At 31.7% G+C, this 19,250-nt stretch overlaps 2 protein-coding genes and 1 long non-coding RNA gene across 4 annotated transcripts in view; 2 read left to right on the top strand and 1 right to left on the bottom strand.

The window, feature by feature from the left end:
* LOC143074999 (notchless protein homolog 1-like) overlaps positions 1-19,250 on the bottom strand; it is a 45,497-nt gene that overhangs the window by 18,091 nt on the left and 8,156 nt on the right. The window contains exons 8-9 of the mRNA XM_076250224.1: positions 15,404-15,539; positions 1,088-1,134 (exon numbers count right to left, since the gene is read on the bottom strand). Coding sequence (XP_076106339.1) covers positions 1,088-1,134; positions 15,404-15,539 — 183 coding nt within the window. The remainder of the gene's footprint in view (positions 1-1,087; positions 1,135-15,403; positions 15,540-19,250) is intronic.
* Positions 1,940-5,188, top strand: LOC143075002 (uncharacterized). Its single transcript, XR_012978208.1, has 3 exons — positions 1,940-2,110; positions 2,949-2,987; positions 3,730-5,188. It is a non-coding gene; the product is annotated as an uncharacterized LOC143075002 (long non-coding RNA).
* Positions 8,205-12,097, top strand: LOC143074997 (uncharacterized). 2 transcript variants are annotated; one of them, XM_076250223.1, is made up of 2 exons: positions 8,205-8,377; positions 9,589-12,097. In XM_076250223.1, exon 2 carries the CDS (start codon positions 9,605-9,607, stop codon positions 11,045-11,047), a length of 1,443 nt encoding a protein of 480 aa, XP_076106338.1. In that variant the 5' UTR covers positions 8,205-8,377; positions 9,589-9,604; the 3' UTR covers positions 11,048-12,097. The 2 variants fall into 2 exon arrangements, with proteins under 2 accessions (XP_076106338.1, XP_076106337.1); XM_076250222.1 differs by lacking the exon at positions 8,205-8,377 and adding an exon at positions 9,175-9,231.

The raw sequence follows: 19,250 nt of genomic DNA on the forward strand, positions 1-19,250 counted from the left end.
TTTCATGATTTAGTGCTTAAACTGTTTCTTTTAGTCAGATTAACTATAAACATAGTTGGCTATCCAATAATTCCTCATCAATCACCATGTTTGACTTCTGTGTTGATTTGAAACATAATATATTTGGGTTTTGTTCACTCCTTAAGTAAAAATGGTAAAATGAAAAAAAAGTGAAAATCTGCCAGATGGGGTAGGGATGTAATGTTTCATTTTTTTTTTGGTAAGAAATGAGTGCAGACTAGTATTCTTTATTGTAATATGTTCCAAAGTAAGAAGTCTAAGAATCATAGGTGTCATGACTGGTTTCAAGTTTGTTATGTCTTGGTTAAGGTGACACGGTAGTATTTGCATTCCAGAATTTAGGTTGCTCTTTTGTGTACCCTACTTAGGTAAATGTATCTAAACAGTGTGACTGGACAAAAAATACAGTATCAACTGAACATACTTTCCCAAACTGAGGGATGAATCAGGTGTAGAAAAATATGAAATAATTTTACATACAGATGAAAATGAATTTTTGAGAATTTTTTTAAATTTTGTATTCACTGCACCGTAAAAGACCTAAAAGTACTAGTGGCCTTAGGATTTTAAAAATAGCAAAAAAATAAACGGTCATGATACATATTCAAATTCATTTCTGAAGAGTAAAATGAAAGTACTTCAGTTAACTGTGAATGTAGATTTTTTTTGCAGTGTTAGAAAGTGGTGAAAATTCTAAAAAGGCTATCATTATCCCTTATGAGCCAGGAAATACTACCGTGCCACTTTAGATTTAATTATTTATTTGGATTATCTCCCTTTGATGCATATTTTTTTTAGATTTCCACCTAACATCATTACTTTCAGATATATATAAAACTGAAATTATCAACAAGCAAAAGTACATGCTTGTTGAATGTCTTGAGTAATATCTTTAGTATGTCTTAACCTCTTTCTTATCTTGAGTATAAAATACCATGTGTCATATCTTTAGTATGGTCTACAATATTAATCAACTTATTTGTGATATATATTTTTTTTGGTGATTTTTTTTAACTGAGATGTATTTTGATTGTATAAATCATGTTTTATCTTAAGTGCGTATTACCTTAACTGTGTTGTATCTTTCCAGAGCTTTTTTCTGTAATTCTTCTCCTGAAATTATAAAAAAAACACAGTCAAACTAGTGTTTTTTATTAGATCATTGCATGTAGTCATTGATCCATTACAAGATTGTCTGTAAAGGGTTATCCTGTCCCTCATCTCTATATGCAAAACCAACTGTAAAATTTGTCAATAATAACACTTTTAGGTTATAAATAAGTGTTACAGATTTGCAATTAAATCAAATATTTTGTACTTCAGTAAACTAGAATGTGAAGAAAACTTTAAAATTGAAATAAAATTGTACTTTAATGCTCGAAAGTAATAAACCCCTACTTATATATATGATAAATGCTTGAATTGTTTATTTCCTGAACTCAGTTTTTACAGTCACGTTTGTCAGATGTAATGGGATGCTGGAAATTACCATTAAAAACAATACAGGTAAATATTATCTGTTGCATCCTTTTTAACATCATAATATGCATAATGGAATAACAGTTTTACAGTTGGATATATATAAAAAAAATAATTATGATTGTTGATATATAATTTTGTTTCTTTAATTTTTTCCAACAAATTACAAGTATAAATTCAATTCTAACTTGTAATTACATGTACTGATGAATACTTATATAATAAAAAAGGGGGGAGGGTTATAAATTACAGGAAATTTGTCAGCATGATTTTATGACTACAAAAACCTTGTAATGTACATCAGAAATGGACATGTCAATCATCCATTATAAGATATTTACCTGAGGCCCCCAGCAGGGACTAAATATTACACTATGTCATCCTTACTGCCCAAAGATACAAGGTTTAACAATTTGTTTGTAAAAATACATGTAATTAAAATGTTTTTTCAAAGAAATAGTTATAAAAGAACATGCATGACAGGGTTTGATGATGATTGACCTTCAAAGCGCCTCCTCTTCCTAATTTGTCATCATTAGTCGTCATAAGAATGATTATCTAGTTCATATATACACCTGATTATTTCTAATAATGGCTTCATCAAAATAAGGTAGGAAATATAGTAAAATAATATTATATATGAAAGTTTGAAAAAAAGACAGACTATATATATATATGGACATATTGTTCAATAAAAGGTCATGAAGATGTCAACAGGTGTTCAATTAAAAAAAAATTAAAACAAGATACTTCAATTCAAGGTAACATTTTGATAAAATTAGACAGTAGTTTTTTTCCCTAATTGAAATATAAAAACAATGCAATTATAATTCACTCCTAGATTTACTGTTATATGATTCCTACCTGATACAATGTATTTTTTATGTATAAAATTATTCCTGACAGTGACTGGAATCAAGAAATCTGATTTATAGGAGATCATTTATTTATGTGTTCTATTGATTACTGGTATAGAGGTTTCTCACCTTCTATATACTATTACAATTAGGGTGTGGTGGCTCTTATACAGCTTGTAGGATTTAATACTTGTAATAAGAGGTAGGTCTCAAGGACCATGCAGGAAAATATAAATATTTCAATTTTAAAAAAGATTTTATTCAATTTTACTTATATATATCTAAAAGTTAAATGACTATACAGATAATATAAATAATTTTAATGTAGTACTATGAATGGGTTTTGCTTATTTATAGAAGGCATTGGGTTTTGCTTATTTATAGAAGGCATTGGGATTTGCATATTTATAGAAGGCATTGGGGTGACCTATAGTTGCTTACGTTTAGTCTCTGGTTTATGGCTGTCTCATTGGTCAACTTACTTCATCTTTCTATTTGTATAAGGAAGAAACAATAATGACCCATTGTTTGAATCGAAGCATCATATCCTATCTCTCTCCATAACATAAGTATTGTTTTATTTGTTCACAGGAAACAAGCCAGACAAGTACTAGAGGATACAAACAACAGGTATGTACATTTTACTTTTATAATATGTTGGTTTGTATACATAATTCAATAATAAAGACAAATTTCCAAAAAGTTAACAGAAAAGATTGAGTGACACATTAGCTCTCCTTTTTTAAAAAAATAATCTAAACATTTTTTAAAAAGAAAAAATATTCAAATATATCTGAATAGTTTATTTAATGTTCTACATTGACATAAATGTAGATTTTTCTCCTTTGTACATTGGTATTAATACTGTTAGTCTGTATGTTGTAGCTAGATATGATAAATCAACAGCTAATAGAAATAAAAGATGTGGTATGAGTGCCTATGAGACAACTCTCCATCCAAATAACAATGTGAAGAAGTAAATCATTATAGGTCAAGGTACGGCCTTCAACACAGAGACTTGGCTCACACCAAACATCAAGCTATAAAGTGCCCAAAATGTCAAGAGTAAAACAATTCAAACAGGAAAACCAACAGTCGAATCTATATGAAAGACAAAAACAGAAAGCCATATATGAACTAATTCATCATTTCAAGTCAATGCATGGACACCTAGCCTTGCGGTCATAAAACTTAAAGAGTCAGTTTTTTGTATTCATACTCCAAAATCAACCAATCAAAATGCTGGATTTCATTTTTCGAGCATGATTTTTGTGCTCCAATACTGAGCAAAGTTTTATGACTTCAACCCCTAAATATCAATTTAGTATTGTATTAATTGGTATATATATTAATAATTTCACATTTATTTCAGATAACACAATGGGATGTTGGTACAATCTAAAGAGAAACCTCTGCTTCCAAGTATTTTTATTTCTAGTAATATTTACAGTAGACCTTGCAGATGTTTTGAGTGACTGGTTATTCTTCAATGAAATGCGTCTTCAAGAGAAAGGCTTGGTATTCGGACCAATCGATACAAAACTCCTTTATGTTTTACTGGGATTTTCTTGTGTTGGAGTTTTGACATTTCTAGTGGAGATTATTAATTTCGGAAGACATATATTTCGACCAGATGAGAAAGGTTGGCTAGATGTTGATTATCTGTCAACTTTCGTTGTTTGGGTGGAGGAAATACCCCAAATATCAATCAGCGTTATTATAGCTGCTTGTCGTGAAGAAGGTGTCAGTGTATATCAAATTTCGAAAGCATCTGTCGTGATCATTGGGTGTTTTGCAAGGTTATTAATAGGTTTGATAAGATACTGTCTACGTAGAAGACGAGGAGAATATAGAAACAAACAATCGTTTAAATGTTGTTCTGGAATTCTGCTTTTTGGATTAGTTTTATCCGTGTTAGGCTCGTCTCTAGTTTTTATTTTTTCTCATATATTAAAGGATGGTGACAAAATTTCATTTCAAAAACCTAAAGAATTTATTTTAACGAAGCGTGACACAGCTAAGTATTTCCCACACGTTGGAATATTCCTGAACAGTAATGAGCTGAGAAATGGGATCGATCAAACATATAGGCAGGATGAATGGATAAAACTCATGGATCTTACAGACTTAGAAAAAAGTCCACAGCCTGTGCAAAAAATTAAGTTCACTAAGAATGGTAACATGAAAATGAAAATTGTTACATCTTCAACACAAAATTTGGGATCACTCACATCTCAAAAACTTCGAACTGAATGTTATAATGAAACAAATGGCTGGTTTGTATCAAACTCCACAGAGTGTTCTAAGTTATTCACTGCCGCTGATGTTACGTCAGAATTTGTGATTTACTACAACTTTAAACCACAGTCGTCACATAGGATGTTCGGTGATGTCACTTATAATACCAGATACACATCCACAGGAGAGTGCTACAACGAACCTAACGTAAACAATACACGATTATATCTAGAATATTTTAAAGCCACACCTCAAACTGAAGATAGATTTCACTTACTTTTGCCAAATGGTAATGTTTTCAAAACTTTATTTAAATTTTACACATCAGAGAACTTGATTCCAATAAAACAAGCCTGGATGACTGGATTTCTGGGCTGTGAGAGCTCAGGCAGTGAAGCTCCACATTGGGACAAATCTATACAAATCAAATGTTTCAATACTTAGTATTTAAGCTGACTAAAGTGAACTTTTCAATGGAAATCCACAATATTAACTATAAGGACAAACCAGAGTTATCTCTCTTACAAGGAAATATAATTTTTTATGTGAGGCAGTTTTTACAATTTTTATAATAAAATATGATTTTAAATAAATTATTCTATTTTTTCTTGACTGTGTTAAATAAGATACTGATGTATAAAAATTGTTATAAAATTGAGACTGGAAATGAGGAATATGTCAAAGAGACAACATGACCAAAGAGCAGATTAACAGTCATAAGCCACCAATGAGTCTTCAACGCATGCATTCAACATATATTGATTTGAGTGCATTCATATATAAGAAAACTGCTAAACATTTTATAATTCCTGTATATCTGTTTACATCTGTTATGTCAAAAAATTATTGATTTAAATTTTGTAGTTTACAACTAGCTTAAGGCAACTGACATATCATGAACAGTTACTGTCCTACTGATGATAAAAATAATTTTGAAATATCTTTAAGTTTCACATCAGGAAAACATTAGAAATGAGAATTATACAGGCTTAGGGGTTCCCAAACATTGAAATAAAAAGAATATATACATATCATTGAAAGAAATATATATATATATGTGAATATTTTGAAACATGTGTTTGAAACATGCTGCAGGAGATACATTTTTGATGATTTTATTTCTTTAACTCTAGAGCAACTATTCTAAAAACCTTCAATAAAAATATGCACATTGTTTTAAACTTAATTTTATGCATCTCTGTATAAAATTTTCAGTGAAGATAGGAATTCATTATCATTCATGGAATACACATTTTTGAAGGCTGTAAAGTGACCTATAGTTGTCAATTTCTTTGTTATTTGGTCTCTTGTGGAGAGTATAATCGTCTCATTAGAAGTCATACCGCATCTTCTTTTTCATATTATAGTGGATTTTGTAGGTTTTTTAAAAGGTGAGCAAAAATTTTCAGTTTTCATTGACAACTTTCCAAAGGTTTGTATGTAGAATTAGTCAAAATAATGAAATTAAAAGTATTCAAGGAATACTGAACAATTTTCCAAGTACAGTAGCCTATTTATACATATCAATTTCATTATTGACCGTGAGATCTATTTGCACTAGTTCTTTTCCTAAGGAGAGAAATAAATGTTCCTCGTCACTGAAGAGCAAGTTGAAGGAACAAATTCATATATTTAATCTGCATGCTTTTAAATCTTTAACCATGACTTGATAATTAGTGTTTCTTTCCCCCTATTGCAATTCATTCAAATCCTCACCCAATTGCAATGTGTTTCAACAAATAAAACTGGTCAACTGGTCAAATATTTAAACCATGTTTGTAAGGTTCAACCATTAACTAACTTGGACAGTGGTGTGATTATATTGTGTTGATTTATTGTTGGGATTGCTGAACATTAGGTAAAAATGGGTGAAATTCTCAAAAGCAAAAGTTGAAATATTTGTGACTGATCAAAGTTGAATGTTTGTACTGTAGATGCAATAATATGAAGGGGAAGAAGATTTTTTCTTGAATGTCTAACAATATAAGGAACAATTTCCACAATACCAGGTTCACAATCATGTACAATCTTAAAATGTGTAGGGATCTGGGTTGAAACTGTAGGAGTTGATAACACAAAACTTTTAAACTATTTCATCAATTTTGCTGAAAAGACTTTATTCCTGAAATCTGGAAAAATTTGTAAGGGTTCCACGGAACCCAGTGTCTCGCCTACGTTTGCTGTTAATCGCAGACTCAACAAAAATGAGGAAAAACATCAATAAAAATTTCCCTCTCGATACTGTCTTTTGATTGAAAGAAGCTTCCAAGTTTGGTAAAAAATCCAGGATAGTTTATGAATCTAATAAATGATTTATAAACTTTAACTGCAGACTGTATGTAATGTTAACTGGAAGAAAAACTAAGTCCATTTATAAGTAAAATACGGAAAAAGTGATTTTTTTTTTTACAAAATCACTTCTGAATAATATCTTATGATCAGAAACAAGCTTTTGTCTAAGTTTGGTAGAAATCCAGGATAGTTTAAAAACATTATAAAAATTTTAAAAACTTAAACCACAGAGTGAATGTTTTGTTTCTGGCAAAAAAACTAAGTCCATTTATAAGTAAAATACGGAAAAGTGGAAATTTGTTTTACAAAATTTTCTTCTTGATACTATCTTATGATCATAAACAAGCTTCTGTCCAAGTTTGGTACAAATCAAGGATAGTTTATGAAAGATATCAAAATTTTAAAAACTTTAACCACAGAGTGAATGAAATGTTTCCTCGCAGAAAAACTAAATCCATTTATAAGTAAAATACGAAAATGTGGGAATATATTTTACAAAATTTTCTTCTTGATACTATCTTATGATCATAAACAAGCTTCTGTCCAAGTTTGGTACAAATCAAGGATAGTTTATGAAAGATATCAAAATTTTAAAAACTTTAACCACAGAGTGAATGTAATGTTTCCTCGCAGAAAAACTAAGTCCATTTATAAGTAAAATACGGAAAAAATGGAATTTTATTTTTACAAAATTTACTTCTGGATACTTTCTTATGATCATAAACAAGCTTCTCTCCAAGTTTGGTAGAAATTCAGTATAGTTTAAGAAAGTTATTAAAATTTCAAAAACTTTAACCACAGAGTGAATATTTGTGGACGCCACCGACGACGACGACGGAATGTAGGATCGCTTAGTCTCGCTATTTCAACTAAAGTCGAAGGCTCGACAAAAATGAGAAACGAATCCTTCAAAATAAAAATACCAGTGTTTTGAAACTGCAAAACATTTTGTTTAAAATTTAATATTTAGGTAAGCTTCTCTCATTTTATAAACATGTGGAACTTTTTGATCATTTATTTAATAAACTGTTACATAGATAATACAGATAATACCACTGCATTGTGTGAGGTGTCAAGGTAAAATTGAAATTTTCAATATATGAATTGTAACATTTAACTATTGGGATAAATGCCATACCTCATAAGATATAGAGGCAGGTTCTTTATATGGGGAATTAATGTTTGTGTGCTACAACAAAATAAATGAAAAACACATTTGGTGAAAAGGTACATGAAGTATTGCACTTGCATATCAATGCAAAACCCATACATCAGATTCTTAATCCAAATAAAAATATGTCAAATGTTTAACAACCATCTTGGCGACAGAAGAATTTAAAGGAAATAAATCTATGTCGGCTAAGACATGGTTTATATTGGAAGTTTATCAGTTCAATATTTTGATCACAACAGTAGAAGTCACCAGTGACAATATAACCTTAAGATGATCTATATATCTGGAACTTATCTTAGTATACACCAAAAGTCAGGTAAGAAAAGTAGTTTGAATTTTTTTGTATTTTGTTCCTGATAATAAAAAAACTTTATTTGTCTTGATTATCATAATAACTATTTGCATTGAAAAAACTATGAACAAAAACTATGTAGGATGATAAAATTTAGAGAAAAACCCATTTTAAACAATTACATGAATTAAACAACATGCAACATGAAACAACAATTTTTTTAAGACGGAGTGTTCCTTTAACTGTTTGCAGAAACACTCTCTGCTAGAATGGTTTCTATATTTGATTCATTTATTTTTGTTTGCCTATTGTCCAGTGCCAAATATTTCATGCACATATTTGACATTATTTTTGTGCAAGCAACCTTTAAAATAATCAGTGGCCGATCCAGAACTTTTCCTAAGGGGGGGGGGCTCCAGTCATGCTTCAATGATTCCCTATATAATCAACCAAATTTTTCCCACAAAAGGGGGGGGCCCGGCCCCCAGGATCTGCTTATAATAATGCATGATCAATGAATAAATATGAGGGGCTGTTTTCGATATTGAAATTCAAAAAGTAAACAAACACTGCTACAATGCATTGTTCATCATATCACAAAGCTCTGAAAAATTTCTTTGCATCCTGCATTCTTGGTCATCTAAATGGAAATGATTGACCCTTGAACTGCTCTGTACTTGAAGTACTTATAATTCAAACTAATTTCCTACAATTCTAGTTTCAAATTAGTTTATAGGTGTATTGATTTATAAAAAATAATGATAACAACAAACAAAAATGTTTGTTATACAAATAAAGCTTATCATACAAAATAATATCACTGATAAAGTCCAAAAATAGATCTGTTGCCCACTAGGAATAATGGAGCTTTACCCACGGTAAAACAGTTTTTTATTTATTATTTTTTTAAAGTTTTTTTAAGTTAATAATAAGTCAAAAATATATATGTTTTTACTTTGACATCAATTCTTTTTCATGAAGGGCTTTATTTCAATGATATAATATTTATGTGATAATAAGAATACTATTCCTCCCTAATTCTACGATATTTAATTTTACATAAAACATTTTAAATTTTCACTGGAAATCTATCATTATTTCTTATATATTTTCTTCTCGTTTCCACAGTAATGTTTTAAGGTGCCATAATAAGTAATTAACATGTTTTAATTATTTTCTTATTTCTTTAAAAAAAAAAACCACAGCAATTTAAACCATAATTGTTTACCTTCCAGTCTACCGGATGACACAATGCCTACAAAAATAGCCGTAGAGGAGGCTCCAGCAGAGATGACAGAGCCAGAAAGGAAGTCTTCAAATGGGAAACCTGAGAAGTTTGAACAAGCTAACCCAGAGACAGAAGCAATAGAGAAATGTTGCCCATGTGTACATACAGTCCGACATAAAATGTGGTTTAAGTGTTTTGTTTTCCTGATAGTTTTTGGATTAGACGCTACAGATTTAATCTGTGACTGGTTGTTATTTAAAGATGTCTTTCTGACAGAAGAAGGATTAGTTTATGGACCTCCAGAACCAGCAATAACATGGTCCCTCCTTGCTTTTTCTATTCTCGGAACATTTACTTTCATTTTTGAAATTTCTAATTTGTGGTGGGAAGTTTTCCGTGAAAATCCATGGATAGATTCGGACATGGCATCGGCCATTACAATTTGGGTTGAGGATGTTCCACAGATAGCTCTGAACGTTGCCATTGTCGTCTGCCGAGAGGAAGCTATAAGTTACCTACAGCTCGTCAAGGCAAGCGTTATGATTTTTGGAATATGTATCCGTATTATTGTATCTTTAGTTCGTTACTGCAGCAAGACCAACTTAGCAAAAACCAAAGAAAAAACACAATGGGCCCGAACACATGTTGCATACAGAGTATTCATTATGTTTGGTCTTATTCTAATTTTTGCAGGATCTGTGACTGTTTTCTTTTGTACACAGTTTGAAAGAAGTTTGGATGGTGACATTAAATTCAATATTCCACGTACACTTTTTGAGGGGAAGTACGACGATGAAAGATACTTTGATAATGTAAGCATGTATTTTAATCACCCAGTCATTGATTTTGAAAGTAGCATAGAAAAAGCTAACTGGGTCCGTCTCATTACTTTATATGATGTACGAGAAAAAGAATCTGAAATTTTTAAAATTGAATATGATGAAACTACAAAAACAAAGTTAATAATCTGGCAGACTGGAAGTTCTCAAAGCTTAGTTGCAAAAGAGTGCTACACAATGGACAAAACAGCAAAAACTGTTACACGAGCGACTGGGGCATGTAATTCAAATTTTATCACTGGAAACAGAGTGAAATTCATCTTCAAATTCACTTTCATTAAACCAAATGTTCCAAATCTAATTTTTGGGGACATCAAATTTAACACAAAGGTTAACGAGACAAACAAAGCTTGCCATGACCCTGATATCAGGATATTTGATGATATAAGGAACAGAAAAGTTGGTGCCGTGACCCATCCAGTGATTCATTATTACAGAACACAATCAACTGCTTCTCAAGACCATCATACAATCTGGAGTAACGGACAATCAGCACGATTTTTCAGAGTAAATACAGACTTAATCGATATAACAACAGTTTGGAAGACAGGATTTGGATATTGTGAAAGTTCTGGTAGTTTAGCACCCCATCACAAGACAGATATAGGAGTAGACTGTGATTCATAAACATACTGTGTATTATCTTTACATTAATGTTAAAATAAATCACTTTTCATACGGAAAAATTTCCTGAGAATAGAAGGAAATAAAAGTAGGGTAAGGGTCAGTGCACAGCAAACCAACAACATATAAATGATAAATCACCTGATAACTTAAAGTAAACAAACAAGAAGTGAAATTTAAAAAATATATAGATAAATACACAGTACCAGAAAAGAAATCTAAAAGTAAACTTATTGGATGTCTAGATATCTATTTATATGAAAATAGTGTTGTTTTGTTGCTGATTCTTTGACTACCAGTAACCCACATCTCCTTTTATCCATACATGTTGGAAAAGTTTGTGTGCAATAAAATTGAGAATCAAAAGAGAATGCGTCAGAGACTACAACCTGACCAAAGTGCAGAAAACACACAAATCCCACACCCGGAGGTATTCTTTAGCTGGCCCCTAAACAAAATTGTGTACTAGTTCAGTGAAAAAGAACATAATACTAAACTCAAAATCATGTAAATGAAAATAAAGATCATACATAACTAACAATGGTCATAGGCTTCTAACCTGGGACAGGCACAAAAATGTGGTGGGGTTAAACATGATAAGTTAGATCTCAACCCTCAATATATATATGCAAAACTCTAAACCACAACAGTTTGTGTGGTGCATAAAATTCTGTAGCAAGAATGTAAAATATAACTTGATAAATTTTAATTTTGGTTTGCTAGGATTGCGAAAGTATAGAACCAAATCGGTTTATTTACTTCAATTATTATCATCCATTTGGCTTTTTAATGAGGGCCTGAGTCCCCCATTTAAATAATAGGCATCATCAGCTTGTTAATTAATGAATAATTAATTTGTAATCTAGATCTCAGCCATTAAGTAATATCAGGATTGAATTCCAGCCAAATTAGTATATAAAAGCTTGTGCACATAGTGTGTTTTAGTGTGTACAGAGTAAACATGTATCTTACATTTTAAACACGTTTCAATTTATTTATGTTTTTTGTTAATATTGAGTATAATGTGTGGAAAATAAATATATTGAAGAAGTACATTTCTGGTTATGAATGATGTGCATGGACATAGTGGATGATAATTCACTATTTTTATTCTGACCTAAAAAAACATTATTGCATATATGTTAAGTTTAATGTTATCATATAAGTATTTACATGTATTTAAAGAATTTCAATATACCTGATAAAAAGACAACATATATTCAAATTAAACATCAGAACATTAAATCAATTCTTTACAGAAAACCCGTCATGATCAATGGTTTTCAAATATTGGATCATAAAACAATTTAAATGTTACCAAGGTTCATATATCAGTGAAACCATTTCTAAAATAGTCTCAACACAAAAATTATGGGCGTTATTATTTATGATATTGGAGTTCTACAAAACTTCAAAAGATAGATTTTACCTTTTACACATGTTATATATAATCCAAATTTATCCAAGCCTAATTTATTATTAGAGATAATGAAGAAAAATTTATCACAGACAAAGTGTAACCTATTCAAACCATTATACTTGTATAGAAATTCTGAAAGGGAGCATACTTTACATGAATACAGTGAATAATTCATTTATAAGGCTGATTGAACGGATGTTTGTTACCTTTGGTGAGATTTAGGAATTCAGATGTTCGCACTACTTGGGTTTTATCCTACAATACATGTTAAATGTTTTGCCCCATAACACCAATTTTTCTTTTCATATAAGACTTCAATAGCTCATAAAAGGTCATTTACAAAAATTTGACCAGATTCTACATTTCTTTTCTTTTGATTTTTAAGGTCCAAATAATACAAATGCAAATATGAGGTAAAAGACAGAGGTTATCCTTTTCCTCCCATTTTTCAATAAAAATGCTTGTAAGCACTGAGGGTAAAGATTGCTTCAATTTATCAGTGGGAAGTAAAACTTAATATTGCAATTTGTTGGTAGTTGATTTGACAATAGCCTGGGATCCGGCCCAATCTAGCTGCGCGTCGTAAGGGCCAGGTGGGGAACAAATACCATGTGATCGATTCAGTGCCAGTTGACTCTGAATCTAAAGTGAGGCTGAATAAATATTTGCATAAATTTTGATGTTTGATGTAAACCAGCACAATTGGAATCCAATTGACACCTTGGACATGTGAAATCTTAAACTTTTAACTTTCTCACCAGGCGATTGCTGATAAGAATTAACCCTTTTCTGCCTACTAATTATCATCATACTACTAATTAGATATGATAACACTATACATCAATTCATAAAGAAAAATAATTACAGTCTAATTTTTACTAATTGATGTTAAACAAGAATTGATTGGATACAGATGTAAAACAAACATTGAGGACAAAATAAGTATTAACCAATCATTGATAGGCAGTACATTGATACACGCCTGGCTATACTGACAAGATTAGCCAGGACCCCAGGCTAATTTGACAACAGTTCTAGATAAAGGAAGATAACTCCAATTTTAAAGATGACTCTAACAATGACATCATTTATATTTTTAGAACAGATATTAGATTCCTGCACCTTGCAAAAGTTATGTAATTTTCTTGACAAGTGTAACATCATTTTGTGCCTTGAATATTTGAGCATATAGAACAACGATAATTGTTTGGAAATGTTCATTGATAGGATACATGTATAGACAGTATATGATCAATGCACTATATTTTGTGTATCGAAAAGGTAATGATAAGCCTTGGATGATTTAGATATCAAGTCAGTTCCTTAAGGTTTTGATTGCATTTCATGCAATCTTTACCTAAAAAATCAAATATTTTAAAAAGGAGCTCCATGAAATATAAATATTTTTGTTTATTTTGGTCCTTATTTAAAGCTCTTTCAACTATTAGTATCTTTATTTTTATTTTAATTATTTCAAATACTAGATTTTACATCCTTTAATTCTTAAAAATTAGAAATAAATTGACCTGAAAGATCTGCTGATATGAATAAAAAATATGTAGGACATAAATCAATGAGACAGCAACCAAACAAAACAAATCACCCAAATTTTTTTTTAGAGCATGTCATCAACAATACACACGAAGAATCACCAAGACCTTATTATCAATGTACAAAATCAAATGAGAGGCATGGATGAAGACATGTTGTTTGTGAACAAAGACAATTAATGGTTGGTGTTGTTTCTTAACAAATATAAAATGTTGACACAAAGATACTTCCTGCTTTTGTAATTTTGATAGAAAATGTAAATCAGGCAAAGTAGATGAAAATTGGTGACATTAGAACAGTAAAACTTCAAGGTCATTTAACCATTGACAGAAGATGGAAGGTCAAAATAACCTCTTTGGAAATGAGAAATGTAAATGCTTATAAAACTGCATACCAGATTTATCATTATATCATAGAGTTATCATCAGTGGTTCCCTTTCAACAAACCTCAACACAAATACATTTAAACTTATAAATAACGCATAAGTTTTAAAGTCAATGAACAATGATGATAGGGAGGGAACATATAATCTCCGTGGAAATGGGAATTTCAAATGTTTTTACAAATGCATACTAAATCATCATGCATACTTTTAAAGAAGTTGATGTGACATAAATTTCATGTAAACTTCATTTACCAAAATATTTAAACTCATAATATACTATTACCATGACAACTTCACACTATCACATTTCTATGTTCAGCTAAATATAAAATGAAGGTCAATTTTTTTTTTTACAGATGGTCTATGTACTTTGTGCTCAAACATTTACCAGTGTTCAATGTAGCACAAAAATAAAGGGACTACATCTGCCATTATAGTCCCAAAAGTTTAGCCTCTAAACTCTTAAAATTTTCAACCTATAATGTGATATGTTATGTCCCTTTTCAGACAAGAAACTGATAATGAGTTGAATTACAAACTGTGCCCCTCTACCCTCAAATCCTAATGAGGGGCATAGTTTACTTGAATATGACCTTTAACCTTGACACTAACCTGTATCTGTGACCTCTTGATGTATGACTGTAGCTTTGGCTGGGTCAAATGCTCCTGTTCTAATTACATAGTCTGTACTAAATGCAAAAATATTCACCCAGTGGCCATGACCTATAACCTTGACAGTTACCTGTATCTGTGACCTCTTGATGTACAACTGTAGCTTTAGCTGGGTCAAATGCTTCTGTTCTAATTACATAGTCTGTACTAAATGCTAAAATATTCACCCAGTGGCCATGACCTATAACCTTGACACTTACCTGTATCTGTGACCTCTTGATGTACAACTGTAGCTTTGGCTGGATCAAAGGCTCCTGTTCTCATTACATAGTCTGTACTAAATGCTAAAATATTCACCCAGTGGCCATGACCTATAACCTTGACACTAACCTGTATCTGTGACCTCCTGGTGTACAACTGTAGCTTTGGCAGGGTCAAATGCTCCTGTTCTCATTACATAGTCTGTACTTAATGCTAAAATATTCACCCAGTGACCATGACCTTGTAAAGTCCGACAAAGTACACCCTGTAAATATATTCAATATTCAGTTTACATGTCTACATGTTTTAAGGAATGAAATTTTGAAAATTAAATAACAGTATTAAATTTAATTTTAACTTTCTTTTATATAAATTATGTATGTTTACATCTGAATTTTTTCAAGGTCAAGTAAATAGTCAAATACATCATGTAATATGAATCACACTCTATTGACTCTAACTTTGCATACTTACTGCAAAACTGTAAACATGGCAAACAACACACATGTTCAGCTCAACAGTGAAGCTCCAGATCGATCTTGGTCAGTAACCTTGTCATCTCAAGAACCAAGTAAGTCAAACATTTCTTCACTTATGCTTAACATACAGGCAAAGAAATCATTGATAAAATATGACAAACTAGTACTTATGTACTTATGTAGTCTGCTACTTACCAACTCATATGCCCCCGAACCAAACCCAGGGCCACGTACACCAAAATATCCTTGCGGAACATGCACTCGTGCAGTCACATGGAAAACTGAAGCTGTCTGCTGTGACAGCTGCGAACAGTGGTATCACATCAACTGCCAACAAATTAATTGCTCCATGTATGAAATATTAGGAAACAGTAACATCTCATGGGAATGCGTCAACTGTGGCATGCCAAATTTTTCCACAACCTTTTTCAACACCACAATTGAGACATCAAACAGTTATTCAGAATTAGACATAAGTAACGAGCCAAATGGTGTGGATAACATCGGGCCACCAAATTTTACATCTTCACCCTTACCAAAAAACCAGGGGAAATACAGAAATAACAAAAACAAACCTAATCCATGTAAAACACCACTGAGAACACTTACCATCAATTTTCAGTCTATAAAAAATAAAAAGCCTGAAATAGAACAAATAATTGAATCTTGTGAACCAGACATAATTTATGGCACAGAAACCTGGCTCTCAAATACTATATCACCATACGAGTATATATCACCATCAAAGTACACCGTATACAACAAAAATAGAAAAGATGGATATGGAGGAGTACTACTAGCAGTATCAAATAAATACGTATCATCACTAGTAAATGAATTTGATACAGATTGTGAAATAATTTGGGCAAAAATAACATCACCAAATAGTAAAACGCTCTACTTAGGTGCCTACTATAGACCACCTTCAGATAAAGGGGAATCATTAGAAAACATGGGTATCTCTCTTAATACTGCATGCAAGAAAACAAATGCAAACATCTGGCTGAGTGGTGACTTCAATCTAGGCCACATAAACTGGGAAAAACACTTGGTATTACCAAACAAACCTGATCCAGCACTACACCAACAACTGCTTAATATTCTGGATGATAATAACCTAGCACAAGTAATTGACAAAAACACCAGAAATGACAGAACTTTAGATCTAATGTGCATGACAAACCCATCATTTATCAACAGAGTTGAGACCCTCCCACCAATAGGAGGAAGCGACCATGATATTGTCTTTTGTGAAATCAACTTTGCTATACCAACACCAAAACAACAACCACATAAAGCACTAATATACAAAAAAGCAAACTGGGAGAACATAAAGAAAGACCTTATTCTTATATATGATCATTTAAAAGCAAACAAGACAAATATGACTATCGATGATATATGGACCACCTTTAAAACCAAAACAACAGAGACCATCAACAAAAATATACCAACTAAAGTAATTGGAAAAAAATCAAAATTACCATGGGTAAATAGAGACCTGAAAAGACTCATAAGAAAGAAAAACAAACTCTATAAAAAGAAAAGTCATGACTCTAAATACAAAAATAAATACAAAGAGATAAAGACCAAACTCCAAAAAGAGATGAGAATAGCATACTGGGCATACATCGAAAATATGATCTTTGACATCGATATAAAAGAACCAGATCAGCATTGCTTCAACAAACAACCAAAAAAGCTGTACTCTTATATAAAAAGCCAAAGAAAAGAAAACACCGGCATTGCATCCTTAAGAAGCGAAGGCACCCTCCATACAAACCCCTCTGAAAAAGCCAACATACTAAACCAACAATTTCAATCTGCTTTCACATCAGAAACTAACACAGAAATACCAACGAAAGAAGCTAGTACACACCCTAAAATGGAACTAATTAACATCAGTCGGGAAGGTGTATACAAACTCATAAAAAACATAAACACCAATAAAGCTACAGGACCAGATACTATCGCTGGCAAAATACTGAAGGAAAACATCGAAATAACCTCAGACATACTCGTAATCATTTTTGACAAATCTCTTGAGACAGGCAAAGTACCATCAGACTGGAACCATGCAAACGTTACACCAGTATTTAAAAAAGGAGACAAACATCATCCTGGTAATTATAGACCAATCTCACTTACCTGTATCTCATGTAAATTACTTGAACATATACTAGCTAGCAATATGATGAAACATCTTGAAGCAAATAACATCCTATATGAACTACAACACGGATTTAGAGCAAAAAGATCTTGCGAATCTCAAGTAATATCTCTTATACACCAACTAGCTCAAAACAACGATAAAAATATACAAACTGACTTAGTTATCATGGATTTTGCCAAAGCATTCGACAAAGTGCCACACAAACGCTTACTTTTCAAATTAAAACACTACGGCATCTCTGATCAGGCAATAAACTGGATCCAATCATTTTTATCTAACAGAACTCAAACAGTCCTTCTCGAAAACACGACATCTGAAAAAATTCCAGTAACATCAGGCGTTCCTCAGGGCACTGTACTAGGACCAATACTCTTTCTTATCTACATCAATGATTTACCTGACTACCTTAAACACAGCCAAATAAGACTCTTTGCAGACGACAGCATTATCTACCGGCCTATTACCTGCCAAAACGATTGTATTAAGCTTCAAGAATACATAGAAGCAGCTATTAAATGGGAACACGACTGGCTCATGTCATTCCACCCTGACAAATGTAACATCTTAAGAGTCTCAACAAAGAAAAAACAAATACACTTCTATTACAACATGCACGGTCATATCCTAGAACAAGTACAATCAGCTAAATATCTAGGCATTACAATCTCTTCAGATCTCAAATGGAACAAACATATACAACAATCAGCAGCAAAAGCAAATCAATCTTTATCTTTCGTCAGACGCAATCTAAAAATTAGTTCAAAATTAGTGAAAGAAAGAGCATATCAAACTATAGTAAGTAAGACCAAAACTCGAATACTGTTGTACCGTTTTGGACCCATACACATCAGAAAATATATACAGACTGGAACAAGTGCAAAGAAGAGCTGCACGATATACATGCAACAGATTTCACAACACCAGCAGTGTATCTGATATGCTTCAAAATCTGAAATGGCAAACTCTACAAGAACGAAGGCTTAAAACTAGATTACAAATGTTCCACAAAGTAATAAATAACGAAATTGCTATACCATCACAAGATATTCTGATAAAAAGCCAGTCCAAAACAAGATCTACTCATCAATTAACATTCAGACAGCTCCAATGCAATAAAGACAGTTTTAAATTCTCATTCTTCAGCCAAACAATCAAAGACTGGAATAAACTACCACCTGAAATTTCAAACAAAACTTCTACAGACAACTTTAATGATGCACTTACCCATGAAGTACTCCTTAAAACCTTTTCTCACTTAAACTAAATGTACCTATTGTTTTTATCTTAATTTAAAAAAAAAATAGAATAAAAAATGTAAAAATTA

The sequence above is a fragment of the Mytilus galloprovincialis genome, chromosome 5, assembly GCF_965363235.1.
Source record: "Mytilus galloprovincialis chromosome 5, xbMytGall1.hap1.1, whole genome shotgun sequence".
In the NCBI taxonomy this organism is placed as follows: Eukaryota; Metazoa; Mollusca; class Bivalvia; order Mytilida; family Mytilidae; genus Mytilus; species Mytilus galloprovincialis.